At 42.3% G+C, this 19167-nt stretch overlaps 1 protein-coding gene across 2 annotated transcripts; it reads right to left on the bottom strand.

The window, feature by feature from the left end:
* Nucleotides 1-5821: 5821 nt before the first annotated feature.
* Nucleotides 5822-18773, bottom strand: LOC131734591 (AT-rich interactive domain-containing protein 3A-like). 2 transcript variants are annotated; one of them, XM_059021387.1, is made up of 5 exons: nucleotides 18406-18773; nucleotides 13339-13571; nucleotides 12677-12931; nucleotides 11212-11301; nucleotides 5822-10725 (listed from the first exon to the last, which is right to left on the bottom strand). In XM_059021387.1, the coding sequence occupies exons 1-5, from the start codon at nucleotides 18756-18758 to the stop codon at nucleotides 10589-10591; spliced, it is 1068 nt and encodes a 355-aa protein (XP_058877370.1). In that variant the 5' UTR covers nucleotides 18759-18773; the 3' UTR covers nucleotides 5822-10588. The 2 variants fall into 2 exon arrangements, with proteins under 2 accessions (XP_058877370.1, XP_058877371.1); XM_059021388.1 differs by having other exon boundaries at nucleotides 12677-12928.
* Nucleotides 18774-19167: the final 394 nt, after the last annotated feature.

The raw sequence follows: 19167 nt of genomic DNA, 5'->3' as shown, positions 1-19167 counted from the left end.
CATTAGGATGGGACTCGCATGGGATTCCCACAGTATGGGAATACATTTCTCTTCATGTGTGCGGGAATGCATGGAAACGACAATGAAACTGGCAGGAATGGTAGGGTGACCACCCATCCCTAATTGGACGGGACAGTCCCCAAATGTAAAGATCAACTCCCAGTCCCAGCCTTAATGTTTCCGGGACGGCATTTGTCTCTAATTTGTAGACACAGTGCAATCTTACAGTTTAGCGCCTCAGTCAAACCATAGCATATCTGTTTATAGCGCATCATAGCACCGCCCCTGCCGCATTATTTTGCAATGCCGTACACTCGCTCGCTCGCCAGTTAAAACAATAAAAAAACAAATGTATGTATATATCCAGACACGCCCCCAGAAATCTTTCACACGATATACACAACTGAACCACACCGACATCTCATCTCATACCGATAACGACTCTGTATCATCATGCTGTAAAGTGCTTCAGTCAGAGTGCTGCATTTCTGTTCTTTCCTGAGTTTCCCTTTTGAAAAATGAATAAACACAGTGCACTGCCATATTTTATGCTGGTTCCATTTCTAATAATTTTACTCTCACAATCACTACAACTAATCATTAACCCCCCCCCCCCGGCTCTTTAGGGAAAACAGTAAAAAAAAAAAATATGTAGATATACCCCCAGCAGAACAAATGCATCTTCTGGGTAGCCATATATTTACCAAGACAGACACTATAACCCTTGCATCAACGATACTCATTTTAATTGACACCCCCCATTTAGTCACTGGCCCACCCATTCAATTCAACCCTGCTGCATCTTCGTATCATTGATTGCAACCAGCATGAATTAACTCGCCTCCATAATTAGTCGTCTAACAAATAAACATGGAGTTATCCAAATCAGCTATCCAAGAACTGATCCAGATTAATAGTGACAGAATCTCTTACCAAACAATTCGTGACAAAGCAGTGTCTGGGCCTCTTTTATGAGAGTATATGTCGATGAAAGATCAAAGCTGTACTGACAGTGGAGTCCAGCACTGGTACTAGTGGACTTAAAAATAAATACGTACAACTCCATCACCCCAGACTCTGATTACAACATAGCTTGTTTTTGTATCTTACCGGGAATGCTCGATAGGACTCATTATATCTTTAACTGTGTGGTGAAATTTTGCAGTAGTAGCGTTCCTTGAATCTATGGAGTGAAAATGGGCACTAAACAGTGGACTGTTAAAATGAAATGTACTCCTCTAATTTTGAATATCATCTGCATTCTAAACATTTCATTAAAAATCTATATGGTATTACTGAACACATTTGAACCAGTCCGGGGGGGGGGGGGGTATCAACACATTATGCATAATAAAATGGCTGCAGTAGGTTTGTGTGGTTCTTGTTTTTCTTGTAATAGGTAATATGGCAGTAGTGAATGACAATTAAATTCAACTGGGAACAGGATGAGGACGAAAAACAAGAAAAATATCCTGCCTGAAAGGAATGTCATACAGCGAGATGTTAAAATACATCAGTTTCTAATATATATTTTTGTGGACTATAGGGGACTGACAGTTAGTGGACAAAAGTTTGATCACCTCCTATATAGAAGTATCACATTTCTTAAACCGGATAACAATCAACATTTGTCCTTGTCCATATTCAAACTGTTGTAATTTTATTCAGTAAATCGTGGAAGGTGATTATCAAGCTCCGCTATGGGATTTGACACAGGCTTCAGGTTTTTCTGAATTGATTTTTAATGTATTTAGCACACCGCCTTCAATTGAACTGGTTCTGTCAGATCCAGTCAGTCGTTCAGTTCACAGCCGTGAGTGAAACTTAATAACTAGAATTCGGCATTACTGACCGTATCTGATCAAAACCAAATATAACTTAAAACTGAAAAGAAGTTTTGCAAATTGGTGGAGCGTGGGTTCTAAAAGCTAATTCTCTCTCTCTATATAAACTTGTCTATTTGTTGTTCTTCATATAAGAAGATGGGGGCCCAGGAGTGTATGTTTGCCTCGGGCTGTGTGATGGATTAACCCAGCCTTGGCCCTGAATCATGTCAAATGCAAGGGGGCAGTTGCTATTCTACAGCTGAATATCACACTCAGGAGTTCCTTTTTCACACAGTTTTTGTGGAGAAGGAAATGTAAATTTCACCAAAAACAGAAGTGTTGGGTTCTCCAGACTCTGATGAAAGATGTAAAGGTTTAAAAGCAGAACTCTGCCACAAAAAACTCCACCCACACACAAATACAAACAAGTAGCACACAGGCAAGCAGGCTAGGAACAGGGAGAGACGAGAGAGACAAGCCGCTAGAACACAACCAGTACCATATAATACATGATTACAGGTAGCAAAGTCCTACAAATGCTTAAAAATGTACAGTAATTAAAAGCTATGAATAGTTTATTTGTACTTTCAAATTCCCTGAAACAAAAACATGATAAAGTAAATGCATGTAGTCACAGAGGAAAGCACATTTAAGACAGATATACTTAAATGTCAATGTGCTGTTTAATAATCTGCTTATCTCTAGGCTGTATTGATGGAATACTTTTATTTAGGTTGAGTCTAAACTGGTATCTTGGGGCTTTAGGTCCAAATTACAGGTGATCTGGCAAGTCTGGTATTGGGGAATGGGAGAATGCCCTATTATCATGGTGACTGACACTGAAAACCCCTTCCTATTAGCATGGTGATTGACACTGAAAACAACTTCATATTAGCATGGTCATTTGTGATCACACAAGGGAAAACACCCATCTAGTTCTTTCACAGTAACTAGTGGTGGTTTTTCCATGGGTTCAATGAGAAAGTTAGTATAGAAGGAAAATCAATGCTGAAATGTTGAGCAGTGCAGAATCTGTATCTGACAGATAGACTGCCTGTGAAGGACCTTGTGCTTGTTTGAAGAGGTAGCAGCTGCTGGGTCGGACCTTTCCTGAACAGAACACTGAAGCACTTCAAGAGTCAAGGTTGGGTGCTGAAAATCTCCTCAGGAAAGTCGTTCAGCAGGCAGCACTGCGGATGTGAACTGTAGGCTCGTGCAGGGGTGAGCATGGTGACAGAGACAGCTCTGTAGAGCCCTGCACACCCTCAATCAGCACTGCGGATGTGAACTGTATTATGTCGACCTAATAAAGCTTAAGAATGACAAGACTGGCAGTCTAATAAACATTAGACTGAAGTATAACAGAACTTCAGCAACAAGGTTTGTTTTATTAAAATAAACAGGCTGGTTTTGAATTGCCTTGCTTCTCTGACCTCACTGGCCCCGTATCACATCTCAGCACCTGTTGCGGAGGCTCAGATGTGTTCATTTAGCTCCATTATTTAACACCTAGTTCAGGATTGTGTAAAATGGGAAGCAAGCTATTAAACAGTGTTATCAATGGCTATTGTTACAACAAGCCCCTGAAACATCTCCACTTGACCCTGTCCTTTTTATTGTGAGACGGGTTTACAACAAACTTCAAAGTGTCAGACCAGTGGGTGTCATTGTAAAGTAATTGAGGAGGGGCTATGCTAATATTTTATACAGCACGCATCATAAGAACGCACCAATGATTCATCGTGCATTGAATTAAAAAAGGATGTTTACAACAACATTGTAAGATTTGACTTGCAGAACAGCATCCATCCAGGTTTACACCAGATGTACTGGAGCATTCTACTGGGCATCTCCGCGGTTTTATTATCTATGAATATGGTTACATGCAATCACTCTCTGTGTTAAATGTTTCCATTAAGATTCCCTCGGAGGACAGGAGAGATGTGTTCATGTGCTGTGATCAAGCTGTGCCAATAGGCCACTGCTGCTACTAATTCAATGGATGTTTATGAATAGCTTCTGTGAAATGTGATAGGAATTGCAATAAGACCCTGTGACAGGACAGCCTCACTGGCAAGGCTGTTAGTTACCAGGAAGGGAGACTCTGATACAGTGAAGCGCTAATGCACACGTGTAATAATAACAAATAAACAAAACACATCAACAAAATACAACGGCACAAGCCAATACAAAAGGCCTACACTAACACTAACAGGATAGGACAAACGGCACAGCACGGAACACAAACACACATACCTCCAATGCCAGCAATAACTCTAACCATTTCATCTAACTGACACCCATGATCACCCTATTTATACACCTGTGGCTGGAGCCTTAATTAATCATTTAATCAGTTATTCAATTCACGACTCCAGACGCATTCCCACGTGTTTTGACAGAGAGAAATAACCCCCCCCCCCCCCCACCCCCACGTGCACCGGCAGGACTTTCCCTCCCACACTGACACACACCCCCATTGCACAGCAGTTTGATCCAGTCCTGGTTTCACTAAGACGACGCACATGAGCTTGTTACTTATACACTGTGGCTAATAAAGCCTGTAGTAAAACCTGGACTGGAGGAAACTGCTATGCAATAGGAGTCTTCATTCAAGGTAAAACTAAATGTATCTGCTCAAAGATATACGCTAGACTGCAGCAATTTACAAGGTTTTAATTGCATCAAGGGTTTCTGGAAACATCATAAAACCACGAGTGCAAAGCTTGTTACACATTATAATATATGGATTCCACAACCTTTTAAGCAGTATACAAAACTGGCTAAATGAAAATTGATCTCTACAATGCCAATATCATCAAGGTTTATATCGAAAACAGTTTTCTTTCTTGGTTTTCCAAAGAATGATTTTCTGAGAATCTCAATTATATTTTATGTGGTTCTATTTTTTTTTTTTTTTTTAAAAAGGCGGTCAATTTTATGAAACGTACGCACTGGGAATTCTAAGAAAAATATTTGGGCAAGTGTGTCGTCACCTTTTTGTAGTCTTTCTGTTAAAATGTCTTGATCAGAATAGCTTTCAAATAATGTGACCGCTCAAGAGGAACTTGCCATATTTTGTCTCTAAAGATCAATTCGTCTCTAAAGATCTGCATGTCCTCTTAACAATATGAGAATTCAAAGCCAGGGCAGTAGAGATGCAAGCTGTAATCTCCATGGAGATGAGAATTCAAAGCCAGCTGAATATGACAGCTGAATATGACAGCATGAGAAGACAGATCCAGTACTTGTCATGACCATTAGATGCTTAGGCTAGTAGTGTAGTACCAGGTGAGCCACTTTAGCATTGCTGTTCTTTGTTTTGTGAAACTTCTTTTAAGCCACTCTGAGGGTAGAAGAACTACTATGCAATGTAACCCCAGCCATTCCACCAATGGGTCCTACCATTGGCACTGTTCTCCTAACTGATCTCAGTGGTAAGAGCTTTAGAGAGCGAGAGCGCAGGCGGCTTCTCGTTTCACTTCCACTTTATTGAGCTGTGCGGAAGTTCTTTTCATGAGGTCTAGACTTGCAATCCGTGCGACTGATTTCTTCTAATATGGAGTTATTATTTTTCCTTTACCTGCCTGTCAGCTGCTTTGAGCTTCTCTGGAGAATCCAAAGAGCCAAGAACCAAACCGCCATCTTCATTCCATTCAAATCATGTGACAGAACAACCTTTCAACTCTGGCAGAGCACCGGGCATGATCACATAAGATTGGAGCAAAAGAACCCGGAACCACTCTGAATGCCAGGAAGCACCATAAACAGTAAGGGAACGAAAAACAAAAGCAATTCATTAATGACATGCTACTTACATTTATACCAGTTGACCACTGACCTCTAGTGGTCAGTCACCCGCATCACAACTACAAAACAATGGTGTTGGGTGGGTGGTCATTAACAGTCATGTACACCAGTACCATGTGAGTTGTTAGCTTTTAAAAATATGAAAATAACAAACACACACAGAAAATAAGCATACAAGATCCGGGTAGAAATAAAAGGTAAAACTTTATAATGAAATACATATTGTAACCCCTGAGTACCACAGCCTTGTATTTCCAATGCGAACAAAACTGAATGTGTAATATCAATTCTTCAGGAGAAAAAAGTGCTCCTCTTTTAAATACACTTTACAATTATATCACAAACCAGATTCACAAGCATTCACAACGTTATTCTCCAAGAACGTGGTTTAAGAGAAGAAAAAAAAAAAAGAACGAACAAGCACAAAACCCACAAACAAAAAAGGAGCATCACACCATTGTGTTTTATGGCTTTAGAGGTATATCTTTAAAAAACAAATCAAATCACTGGTGCACCCTTAATATATTATTCATGAATTAACAATGCTCTTCAATCAGATTTCAAAAAGAGAGGGGGTGGGTGATAAAGTGGGTATGTACAATATATTAAAATATTTCAGTTTGACCTGGACAGATACAGCTAGTACACTATGAACAGATTCATAGCTGTCAATGCAATAATACATCTGATGAACAGATTCATAGCTGTCAATGCAATAGCACATCCGATGAACAGATTCATAGCTGTCAATGCAATAGTACATCTGATGATAGGTGACAAACCGATTTTTAGAGGTTTTAAAAATTATGGAGGAGAAAATCAAATCTAATTTAAAAATAAAACACCCACGCAATACCTACAAACCAGGCCTTTAGCTCCCTTTACACAAAGAAACCAAAATAGAAAATTAAAAGGACATCAGTTATTTCTTTCTGTTGTGCTCAGTTTTGCACTCGACAAATTGTGCAACATCTTTTCTCTTTAAAAAGCACAACATCATGATACACTATCACATTTAAGCACACATAAGGTAAACGACATTAAAAGAATGCAGAGATACAAAATAGTAAATAGTCGGCCCGACTGAAGTGTCTTCGTTCTCCCTGAGCCTCTCCAAGTCATTTCATTGGCCTCCTTGCTTCCCTGAGACTGCAATGCCAAGGTGTGTGGTGGTCGAGGTGCTGGGATCCTGTGTGCTGCTTTATACCTTCACAAAGGGAGTCCTGAGTAAGTGTCCCTGCTGTGCCAGGGGTTTGAATCCTAACTCTTAGTGAATTAGTGTTGGGGGGGGAGAGGTCCTGTAACGTCCCCACTGTATTAGTGAAAAAGGCGAGTCCATCAGATCAGTCGCATCTTTATTGGAGCTGTGCAAAACTAGAAACTGCTTCATATCAGATACCATCTACATGCAGTTATACATCAGATCAGAGATCATCTACACACAGGAATAAAGATTTGATAGTGATGTGGTCCTTGGTTGTTTATTCCTGCTTTGTGTTGCATCCAGTACCCACCTCAGTGAGCCATTTTCAGATGAACCCCCATTAGAGCTCAATGGAGACAGGTTTTTATCCTCACTGGAGCCGACGGACCCCAATTCAAACCAGTTTGATCTGTCTGCTGCAGATTTCCAATCAAACCGCTCCCAGCAGCAGATAGAAATGTAGCATAAATATCCCTTAACTAAATAAATAATGGTCTGAACTGAAAAAGATAAAGCCCACCCCCTCCCCAATGTGACTTTCTGAATTAGCTCTATCCAGCGATTGAAGCCTTCCTAATTATGCATGGTTATATGTACTGGATATGGTAATAGTAGGCAACTTATTTACAAGAATTGGTAGCCTTGAATGATTCAATATATTTTAAAGCCAAATCGCTTAAATGCAGAAAACAAAAAACAACCACCTTTCGTAGAGCTATAAAAAGTGACAGTGGTATACGGCTATGGACAAAGGGTTTGCATCACTCTACAGAATGAACTAATCATTTACTTCATAAAGTCAAATGAAACCTGCTGAATAATGTTATGTTAACATATTGAATTACATACCGCTTTGTAGTCTTCTATATACCTGGCAAAAATTTAAAAATGTGACATTTCGAAATCTAACATGAAATACTGTACTACTATTATGGCTTCCGGTAGACTTTTGCAAAATCATTGTGTTTTCTTTGATTACATAATGTTAAATGTTTAAATGTTTCTTTTTTTAATATTTTTTGGGGTTTTGTTTCAGTTGTCTCAATTCTAAAATTCTAGGTGATGCAAAACTTTTGGCCCTAGCTGTAAAGTTTTCTAGCCATGATTTGATACTTGTTAAAGAGATGTAGTTTTTATTAACAGCCTTGTGATTTAAGGTATATTTGTAAAGTGCTGCCTACATTATACTTTTATTGTTAATGTTTAACCTTTAACTCTCTGTGCTAACGATGGCGTCCATTTAGAAGAACCCGAGTACGTAGCTGGGACCGGTACCTTGTGAGGTTCTGTCCTTCAGGGCTGAGGCCGGTACCTTGTGAGGTTCTGTCCTTCAGGGCTGGGGCCGGTAACTTGTGAGGTTCTGTCCTCTAGGGCTGGGACCGGTACAATGTGAGGTTCTGTCCTTCAGGGCTGGGGCCGGTAACTTGTGAGGTTCTGTCCTTCAGGGCTGGGGCCGGTACCTTATGAGGTTCTGTCCTCTAGGGCTGGGACCGGTTCTTTGTGAGGTTCTGTCCTTCAGGGCTGGGACCGGTACCTTGTGAGGTTCTGACCTTCAGGACTGGGGCCGGTTCTTTGTGAGGTTCTGTCCTTCAGGGCTGGGGCCGGTAACTTGTGAGGTTCTGTCCTCTAGGGCTGGGACTGGTTCTTTGTGAGGTTCTGTCCTCTAGGACTGAGACTGGTACCTTGTGAGGTTCTGTCCTTCAGGACTGGGTCCGGTTCTTTGTGAGGTTCTGTCCTTCAGTGTTTTTGGTCATCACCTCAATTAAAGGCCTCCTGACCACATTCTCTTTCAGGACCCTTGAAGGCACTGAGCACCCCCGACCCCCTCAGCTGAGCTGCTGACCAACACTGTCAAATGAAGCCACACAAGGTCCTGCTTTCTTGCGGACATTGAGGTATTTTGTTTACATGGAGATCCCATATCTTTGGTACTTAGCTGTGCAAGACCAAGCCATTCGCAAGCAGACTGGCAGAGTTGCATCTATAATACTGTCAACTGTGACACTGCATACAACACCCCCACATCTTAAAATGTTACACAATCCATCAAAGGAGCTTCCAGCAGTTCTGCTATTATGAAAACAACTGCCAATGTGAGGCTATACTGAAGTCTGAATGATTCTTAGCAAAGCCGGTTCCCAAGAGCTCCCACTTGAAGTGTGGGGCGGGTCATCATTTTTTTTTTTGTCGTCTTTGGTTTTCAATAAACATCAACAAGTACATTACAAATTCAACAAGCATTCGAAATAACGTCAAACTGATCAGATGAGGTATATAGAAAGATAGGAAGAAAAATAGAATTTAACCACAAAATCAGAGAGATATACTTGAATAGCACAAAGTAATATTTTTATAACCCAATATTTAAAAAAATGTTAATGTACCAGCATATTCCTGAGACAACCCTTTCTGGTAAAGCAGAAAAAGGGAAACAGTTTAATTTGAACTGTAGCTGCACGCTGATTTTCAGTTTTAAAAAGCTCCCTGCTCCCCTAAAAAGCACCTTAACCATACTAATAAACGTGCTTGATCCACAAATATATCAGTCTGGTTACTAGATTTACGAGGCTAGCTTACCACGCTGAGCATAAAGTGGTGCCTGTATGATATGATACGAGACCGACAGCATGCTGCACTGTGAATCTGAAGACCAGGGTCTCCTCACTCATGCAAGCCTGTATGATACGATACGAGACTGACAGCACGCTGCACTGTGAACCCGAAGACCAGTGTCTCCTCACTCATGCAAGCCTGTATGATACGATACGAGACTGACAGCACGCTGCACTGTGAATCCGAAGACCAGGGTCTCCTCACTCATGCAAGCCTGTATGATACGATACGAGACTGACAGCACGCTGCACTGTGAATCCGAAGACCAGGGTCTCCTCACTCATGCAAGCCTGTATGATACGATACGAGACTGACAGCATGCTGCACTGTGAACCCGAAGACCAGGGTCTCCTCACTCATGCAAGCCTGTATGATACGATACGAGACTGACAGCACGCTGCACTGTGAACCCGAAGACCAGGGTCTCCTCACTCATGCAAGCCTGTATGATACGATACGAGACTGACAGCACGCTGCACTGTGAACCCGAAGACCAGGGTCTCCTCACTCATGCAAGCCTGTATGATACGATACGAGACTGACAGCACGCTGCACTGTGAATCTGAAGACCAGGGTCTCCTCACTCATGGCATGGGTGTTCTGATTAAGGTGCATTTTGGGTTCTCTTCAAAATCAGAGGAGTTGCATTTGATGCAGCATTGGTTTTAGGACCTGAATTCAACTCCTATGCTTTTCAAAGAGTTGCGTCGGCTCTTGCAGGGCTGGCTGAGCGTTGGAAACGAGAGGCTGCTAATGAGGCTGGGTCTGGGATATGCAGCCCCTGCTCTCCTCCAGTTTAAAAAGCACTCGTAATACTGAGAACACATTCGGTAAACAGTCATTGTAAACTACAGCCCTTTGAGGTATCAGCATTGCAAAATGATTGAGGTATGTGATATAGAAAAACAACAATACAAAATCTTCAAGTTCAATTCGCCATCTTTTGGCTGTGCATCTATGAAGACAGACAGGTCAGACGAGTTGATGAGGTAATAGTTGTGAAAGTCTGTAAATCCCTGCCATGGTTAATATAATATATATTTCTATATACGAACTGCCAACAAGTCCTTGTGTCCCCCCTCCCCTCCCTCTCTCAACCTTTCCACACTAACACCGCCCATGCAAGGTGTGGCCTCTAGGGGGAGCCGCTGGTGGAGGGTTCTGCAGAGCTGGGTGCCTTGGAGGAGGTGGGACTGTGAGAGGAGGAGAGGATCCCGAAACCGCCACTCGGACCTGGGGCTGCTGCTGCCGGCTTCTGAGCGAACAAGACACCTGGAGACAGAGAAAGGACCAGCAAGTGGAAAATCAGGGAATACTGAAAACAAAACTGCAATGACAACCATTTCTACAAAAAAAAATTCAATGCCCTCAATGATGAAACAGTTCATTAATGCAATATACCACAATGCAATATGTTATGCATGTACACAATATAGATAATAAAAAAGTCAAATTGCAATAATGAACTCCTAGTACTGTCAACTTTCATTTCACTTATTTTCATACACAGTAAATACAACCTGACGTTTCAAATATTTTGTGTGGTTTTTTTTTGCTTTAAATCCATATTAAGGTATTGGGGAACTCCGGTCAAGTCATCACTGCTCATTGCCCCCATGTTGTCTCTTTATTAAAAGGGTCTAACAGATTTCAACAGGAACCAACTGAAAAGCAGCCAGAGGAGCTGGGTGAGGAGAGGGGTCCCCCTGTAGCCCTCCGAGTCATCACCTCAGCCCTGTCAGCTTCAGTAAGTCTTACCGGAATAGACAGTGCCATTAACCTCCACGGACATGCTGATGCTGTGCGTGCCGCTCGCTGAAATGCTCAATGCCATGTCCTGCTTGTCTTCTGTAGGGAGAGATGGAACATTATTATTATTATTATTTATTTATTAGCAGACGCCCTTATCCAGGGCGACTTACAATCAAAAGCAAATACATTTCAAGTATCACAGTACAAGTAATAATACAATTAAGAGCAAGATAAATACAATGACTTTGGTTCAAGCAAGTACAAGTGTGACAAAATATAATTCAATGATATGATTCAATGGTAAGTGTCAGTGATAGTTACATCAGGATATGATTAAATACAAAATACTACAGATTAAACACTTGGCAGATTACAGTACTCTGACGTACAGGATTAAATGCAGTAAAATAGGGGGCAGATAAGAGCAAGTAAAGCGCATTTAAGGAAGGGTGATAAGTGTCCCAGGCGAAGAACAGAGGAGTTCTACAGGTGCTTTCTGAAGAGGTGAGTCTTGAGGAGGCGCCGGAATGTGGTCAGAGACTGGGCAGTCCTGACATCTGGGCGAGGTGTGGAGGTTGCTCCACGCCAGATTACCTGGTAAGTGCGGTTGGAGAGGTAAGAGGAGAACCAGGCCAGAGCAGTTCCAGAGATTCCCAGGTCAGCAAGAGAGGATAGTAGGATAGAGTGATCGACAGTGTCAAGGATCAACACTGTCGATCACTGTTTCAGCCAATCAGAGTGCTGAATTAGATAGTAGGATTGACAGTGTCGAGGAACATGAGTGCGAGGATCGTTTCCTAACACCAGTGACTAGGTAATGTTCAGCTGCATGGGTGTGTGTGTGTGTAAGTAGTTTTAGTAAAAGTTATATACATTGTTTGACAAAAGTTACAACTAGAATTCGTTATTAATAACTTGCAAGACATTACGATGAGTGTTTTGTAGTGATGGAAAGAAATGAGTACACACGCACTAAAACCTGACATTTTTTGCTTCAGGCAGATAAATGTGTCATGTAATGAAGAGCCCACTGAATTTATAAAAAGGGACATAACAAAGTTTGTATTGATTTGAATATGCCATGACTGTCTGCTACAGCCATTGCTATCATCTTGTCCAGGCAATATGGGCTGGGTTACACTCTATACTAACACCCTAAATCATTCTCCTGGAATTCACTAGATAAGCTCATTCAAACTGACCAGAGTTCCATAACCACAGCTGTGTTCATTTGTCCAATTTTATGTTTTTTTTGAGCATTCCAACATTGAGTGTTTACACAGCTGGACAAATTAATCACAAAATATAAAAGTTCCCTGTTTATGTATACTGTTTCAGCCAATCAGAGTGCTGAATTAGATGAGGACTCATGTAAAACAAACATGTTAGAAACTTCAGGGGTTACAATATACACATCCAAGGGGAGCCCCCTCATCATATTGAGTCTAACTGCAGGGTTATTTATCCTCACCGCGGTTGTTGATTCTGATGTTCATTGGCATCTGCGTTGCCATGGCGAGGAGGTTCTGCTGGAAGGCATGCTGGATGAACCGCTGCTGCTCCTCTGCTACCCGTGCCATCTTCCTCTCCGGGGGCTCGCCCGTCTCAAGCTTCTCCCGCAGCTGCTCGAGCGTGGCGGCCCGGGCCAAGCCTGACATCTGCTGGTTGCCCAGAGCCATGGCCATGGGGAGGCGGCTCGACAGCAGCGTGGCTGACATCCCGTCTTCTGGGGAGAGAGAGCGTGCGTTAAACCAGCTCGGCGCCCAGGCTTCAGGTCAGGCTACAGCTGGTCAAAGTGCAGCAGGTGAAACACACAACAATGATAAACTTACTCCAGAGTAAATCTACTGTATTTAGGATAAACACACAGTGGCATTTCCTTCCCCTAAACACTGACGTACAGTACTGTACAAGGTTTGTATGCTTATTATTTTAGTTCACACCGTCTCTAAATAACATCCTGCATGTGACAATCTGGAAGACACTAGTGAAAAGTTCCTCCATTTCAAATGCATTGTTGACATTAAATAGTGGAGTGATATTCAGCAGCTCCAGTTCAATCAGGCCCTGTGTTCAGCAGCTCTGACAGAACAGCACTGCGCTGAACGTCTGAAGCGACCCTCGGGGCGGTACCTTTCTTCATGGGCTGGCCGGGGGAGAGGTGCAGCCCGTTGTTTGGGAGGTGCATTTTGGGGGGAGACAGGATGTGCGGGGCCCCGGAGGGGGTTGGGGAGTAGCCGAAGAGAGTGGAGGTGTAGCTCGGCCGCCGGCCTTCCCGTCTGTTGCTGTCGATGGCAGCCTGGAGCTCCACCGGAGAGCTGAGGCCTTTCTTCTCACACTCGTAGGGGTAGAGGTACTTCATATACCTGCAGAGGAGGGAGAGTCACACCCAGCACTGAGCTCAGCATATACTGCAGAGGAGGGAGAGTCACACACACACACACACACACACACACACACACACAAACACTGAGCTCAGCACTTCATATACTGAGCTCAGCACTTCATATACCCAGTCACCAGGTGATAATACAGCTCTGTGTATCCCTCAGGTATGGACACCTCCACTATACCCAGTCACAAGGGGATAATACAGCTCTGTGTATCCCTCAGGTATGGACACCTCCACTATACCCAGTCACCAGGGGATAATACAGCTCTGTGTATCCCTCAGGTATGGACACCTCCACTATACCCAGTCACAAGGGGATAATACAGCTCTGTGTATCCCTCAGGTATGGACACCTCCACTATACCCAGTCACCAGGGGATAATACAGCTCTGTGTATCCCTCAGGTATGGACCCCTCCACTATACCCAGTGACCAGGGGATAATACAGCTCTGTGTATCCCTCAGGTATGGACACCTCCACTATACCCAGTCACCAGGGGATAATACAGCTCTGTGTATCGCTCAGGTATGGACCCCTCCACTATACCCAGTCACCAGGGGATAATACAGCTCTGCGTGTCCCTCAGGTATGGACCCCTCCACTATACCCAGTCACCAGGGGATAATACAGCTCTGAGTATCCCTCAGGTATGGACACCTCCACTATACCCAGTCACCAGGGGATAATACAGCTCTGCGTGTCCCTCAGGTATGGACCCCTCCACTATACCCAGTCACCAGGGGATAATACAGCTCTGTGTATCGCTCTGGGATCTTCGTGGTTGTAGTCATCATAATAATTCCACAGATATGACCCTTTTTGCACTTCCATCAGTTACAGAAGTCTCCAATGTGTATTTTCACTTTAAAACATGGTCCTTGGTACTACACTTCTCAGGCAATAGGGGACGCTAGTAGAAAAGGAGAAGCCATACTAATGGGGGATTTCAAGTTCCCCCATATAAAATGGGAAAACCCGGTGGGGAGCACGACGGACGAAATTGAAATGGTGGAAATGACAAATGACTGCTTCCTAACGCAATTTGTCAAGGCACCGACTAGAGGGGAGGCATGCATTGATTTAGTCTTTTCAAATAACGAAGACAGAATAACTAAAACAGATGTCAGAGAGCCATTGGCAAACTCAGACCACAACATGGTCTCATTTGAAGTGATTTTTAAACCCAAAAAGTAATGACTAAAGCTAAGGTTTACAATTTTAGAAAAGCAAACTATGAAGGTATGAAACAGAGACTAACAGAAGTAGATTGGAGTAAAATAGAGAAAACATCCACAGAAAAAGGATAGCTGTTTTTTTTTTAAATGTAGTACTAGAGGCGCAAAACAATTACATCCCAAAAATAGACAAAATCTAAATCTAAAACTAAATGGACAAAATGGTTTAATAGATCAATTAAAAAAAATATTCAGCAAAAAAGGCACTTTACAGAGTGTTTAAAAGGGACCAAAACCAAAGTACACAGAAAGAGTACTTGGAACTGCAAACACAAGTCAAAAAGGAAGTTAGAAAGGCCAAGAGAGAGATAGAAATCAATATTGCTAAGGGGGCTAAAACCAATTCCAAAATGTTTTCCCAATATTATAACAGCAAGAGAACATTCAAGGAGGAGGTTAAATGTCTAAAAGAGACACAAATGGCAAAATCATAGACGAAGAGAAAAAAAAATAGCAAATATATTAAATGGTTACTTTTCACAGGTTTTTACAAAGGAGGACACGGACAACATGCTCCACATGTCGACCTGTTCCTATCCAATTTTAAATAACTTTAGCATAACAGAGGCAGAAGTGTTAAAGGGACTAGGAGCTAAAATAAACAAATCCCCTGGGCCGGATGAGATCCTCCCAATAGTACTCAAAGAAATGAAAGAAGTTATTTACAAACCGCTAACCAAGATCATGCAACAGTCTTTTGACACAGGGGTTGTACCGACAAACTGAAAAATTGCAAACGTAATATCAATCCACTAAAAGGGTGACAAAACCGAACCAGGTAATTACAGAACAATAAGTCTGACTTCTATTATCTATGTAAACTTATGGAAACTATAAAAAGATACAAAATGGAAAATTACCTATATGTTTTACAATATCCTGGGAGACAGTCAGCATGGTTTTAGGAAAGGGAGATAGTGTCTAACTAACCCGCTTGATTTTTTTGAGGATGCAACATCGACAATGGATAATTGCAAAGCATATGACATGGTTTATTTAGATTTCCAGAAAGCTTTTGACAAAGTTCTGCATAAAAGATTAATTCTCAAACTGAACGCAGTAGGGATTCAAGGAAATGCATGCACATGGATTAGGGAGTGGTTAACATGTAGAAAACAGAAAGTACCGATTAGAGGAGAAACCTCAAAATGGAGCGAGGTAACCAGTGGTGTACCACAGGGATCAATATTAGGTCCTCTGCTATTCCTAATCTACATTAATGATTTAGATTCTGGTATAGTAAGCAAACTTGTTAAATTTGCAGACGACACAAAAATAGGAGGAGTGGCAAACACTGTTGAGTAGCAAAGGTCATTCAAAATGATCTAGACAGCATTCAGAATTGGGCAGACACATGGCAAATGACATTTAATAGAGAAAAGTGTAAAGTCCTGCACGCAGGCAATAAAAATGTGCATTATAAATATCATATGGGAGATACTGAAATTGAAGAAGGAATCTATGAAAAAGACCTAAGAATTTATGTTGACTCAGAAATGTCTTCATCTAGACAATGTGGGGAAGCTACAAAAAAGGCCAACAAGATGCTTGGATATATTGTGAGAAGTGTTGCATTTAAATCAAGGGAAGTAATGTTAAAACTTCACAATGCATTAGCTGAGTTCGGTTCTGGTCACCTCGTTACAAAAAGGATATTGGTGCTCTAGAAAGAGTGCAAAGAAGAGCAACCAGAATTATCCCGGGTTTAAAACAGGCATGTCGTATGCAGACAGGCTAAAATAATTGAATCTATTCAGTCTTGAACAAGAACACTACATGGTGATCTGATTCAAGCATTCAAAATTCTAAAAGGTATAGACAATGTCAACCCAGGGGACTTTTTTGACCTGAAAAAAGAAACAAGGACCAGGGGTCACAAATGGAGATTAGATAAAGGGGCATTCAGAACAGAAAATAGGAGGCACTTTTTTACACAGAGAATTGTGAGGGTATGGAACCAACTCCCCAGTAATGTTGTTGAAGCCGACACCCTGGGATCCTTCAAGAAGCTGTTTGATGAGATTCTGGGATCAATAAGCTACTAACAACCAAATGAGCAAGATGGGCTGAATGGCCTCCTCTCATTTGTAAACTTTCTTATGTTCTTATGTTCTAAGACTTGAAGACAATGTCCCCTTCCAGTTATCAAGGAGGTGCAGCACTACCTGAAATCAGGGCTTGCAAACAGATTTTTTTAACCAAGTCATGTTCCAGATATCACGTTTCAAAAGAGGACTACATGTTTACTATAAAATGTGTTTATTTCAGGACTACTCATTGAGAGCTCTGTGATGAATGGAAGAGCCCGGGACTTATGGAATGATTCTGGGAGCTCCATAGCCTCTTGGAATCTTGCTTCTGCAGTGAAATCCCTTCCTGGGATGGAGAACGGGCGACACACAGGGACGCGTTTGCTTCTCTCCCAGCACTAGCTCTGTTTTTATAGCACTGCAAGCTGCTCCTTCGGATGCTGGTAGATAAAGACATTACACTAAAGCAGCATAGTAAACCAGGCAGCTATCGTTTGCATTTAAATGGAGTGTCTGTCTGGCATCTCATTGTAAAGGTGGTTTTGGGGAACAAGCAGAAGCGAGCCTCACAATAGGTTACACTGGGGTCAGACGGGAAAATACAATACTATTGCCTTCACAACAGGAAGAGAACTACTCTGGACAATTGGGTTAAAAAACAGGATTACCACCCACCTAATAACACTGAAAGGATAGGCAGTCTGGAATTCCAATAAGGAAAACACAATCAATATGGACAACCTCCACCCATTCAATATGTATCGATGTGAATTCAGAACTCATGAACGTTGCTCAAGGTCAATGGTGCTGCCTGCAGGAAGTAATTTTATTCATTTGTTTACAGTTTTGTTTGGTTTCCCAGGAGACAAAACAGATCTTAAATTGGCTATTTAGTTCAGAGAGGGCCAGAAAGCAAAGAGGAAGCTTGTGTGTCTACTACCTTAATAGAAACAAAACTGGCTAGCCTACCAGGTCTGGTTTCTGTTGTGGAAGATTAGTGGTAAAAATTCCCTCAGGAATCACATATTAGAGTCATATTAAACAAGACTGTGGGACACTAGCTATAATAAATATATTTTAAACACAATCATACTGCAAAAGAAGTCTATAAATGACTACTATGTATTAAGTAAAATTATTTCATGGTTAATTTCTGTTAACTTGTCACAACTGAATATGATGTAGTTCTGGGTCAGTGTGTCTGAGCTATAAAAACCCCTGTAATTTCAAGAATGACCCAATAATACAAGGTAGCTGCTACAGAAAGAGGAGTATAAATATGTTAATTTTGTTATATGAGATCTCATGCAGTTTGGGTACTGTCTGCTCTAACTGCCAAATGATTTCTGTTATAATAAGAGGCACACCAGGTAATAACTCCTTATAAATGGCAAAAAGGAAGATTGTACTCATGAACTACTGTATAACCTTTACAACCGTGATCTATGCTCCGTTCCACATCCATACAATGAACAACAAGGTGAACTCTAACAGTGATTTGACATGCGTGACTCTGATCATGTGAATAATGGCTTGTCGTACTGTGTCCGGAGAGTGAAGGCAGCGCTGGTTATTGAAGTGGGCAGGTTAAGTCCCTTGGTGATCTCCCTCCAGATCTTCTTGTTGATCACCTCCACCAGTCCTCCCTTCTCCGTCACCAGCTTGTAGAGCGTGTACAAGTCCAGGACCTGCTTCGCCATGATGGGAATTCTGTTCACCGGAGTGCCTGCAGAGCGAGCAGAGCAGAGCAGGGGGTGAGCACAAGCATGAGGGCATTCATCCACACCAAGAGCGAGCACAGCACAGCACAGCAGAGCACAAGCATGAGGGCATTCATCCACACCAAGAGCATGCTCAGCACAGCACAGCAGAGCAGAGCACAAGCATGAGGGCATTCATCCACACCAAGAGCAAGCACAGCACAGCAGAGCACAAGCATGAGGGTATTCATCCACACCAAGAGCATGCTCAGCACAGCACAGCACAGCACAAGCATGAGGGCATTCATCCACACCAAGAGAGAGCACAGCACAGCACAGCACAAGCATGAGGGCATTCATCCACAACAAGAACGAGCACAGCACAGCACAGCACAAGCATGAGGGCATTCATCCACACCAAGAGAGAGCACAGCACAGCACAGCAGAGCACAAGCATGGGGGTATTCATCCACACCAAGAGCGAGCACAGCACAGCACAGCAGGGCAGAGCACAAGCATGAGGGTATTCATCCACACCAAGAGCGAACACAGCACAGCAGGGCAGAGCACAAGCATGAGGGTATTCATCCACACCAAGAGCGAA

This window comes from Acipenser ruthenus, unplaced genomic scaffold (assembly GCF_902713425.1).
Source record: "Acipenser ruthenus unplaced genomic scaffold, fAciRut3.2 maternal haplotype, whole genome shotgun sequence".
NCBI lineage: Eukaryota > Metazoa > Chordata > Actinopteri > Acipenseriformes > Acipenseridae > Acipenser > Acipenser ruthenus.
The sequence above is the reverse complement of the archived record's forward strand: the minus strand, read 5'-3'. Positions and strand labels throughout refer to the sequence as shown.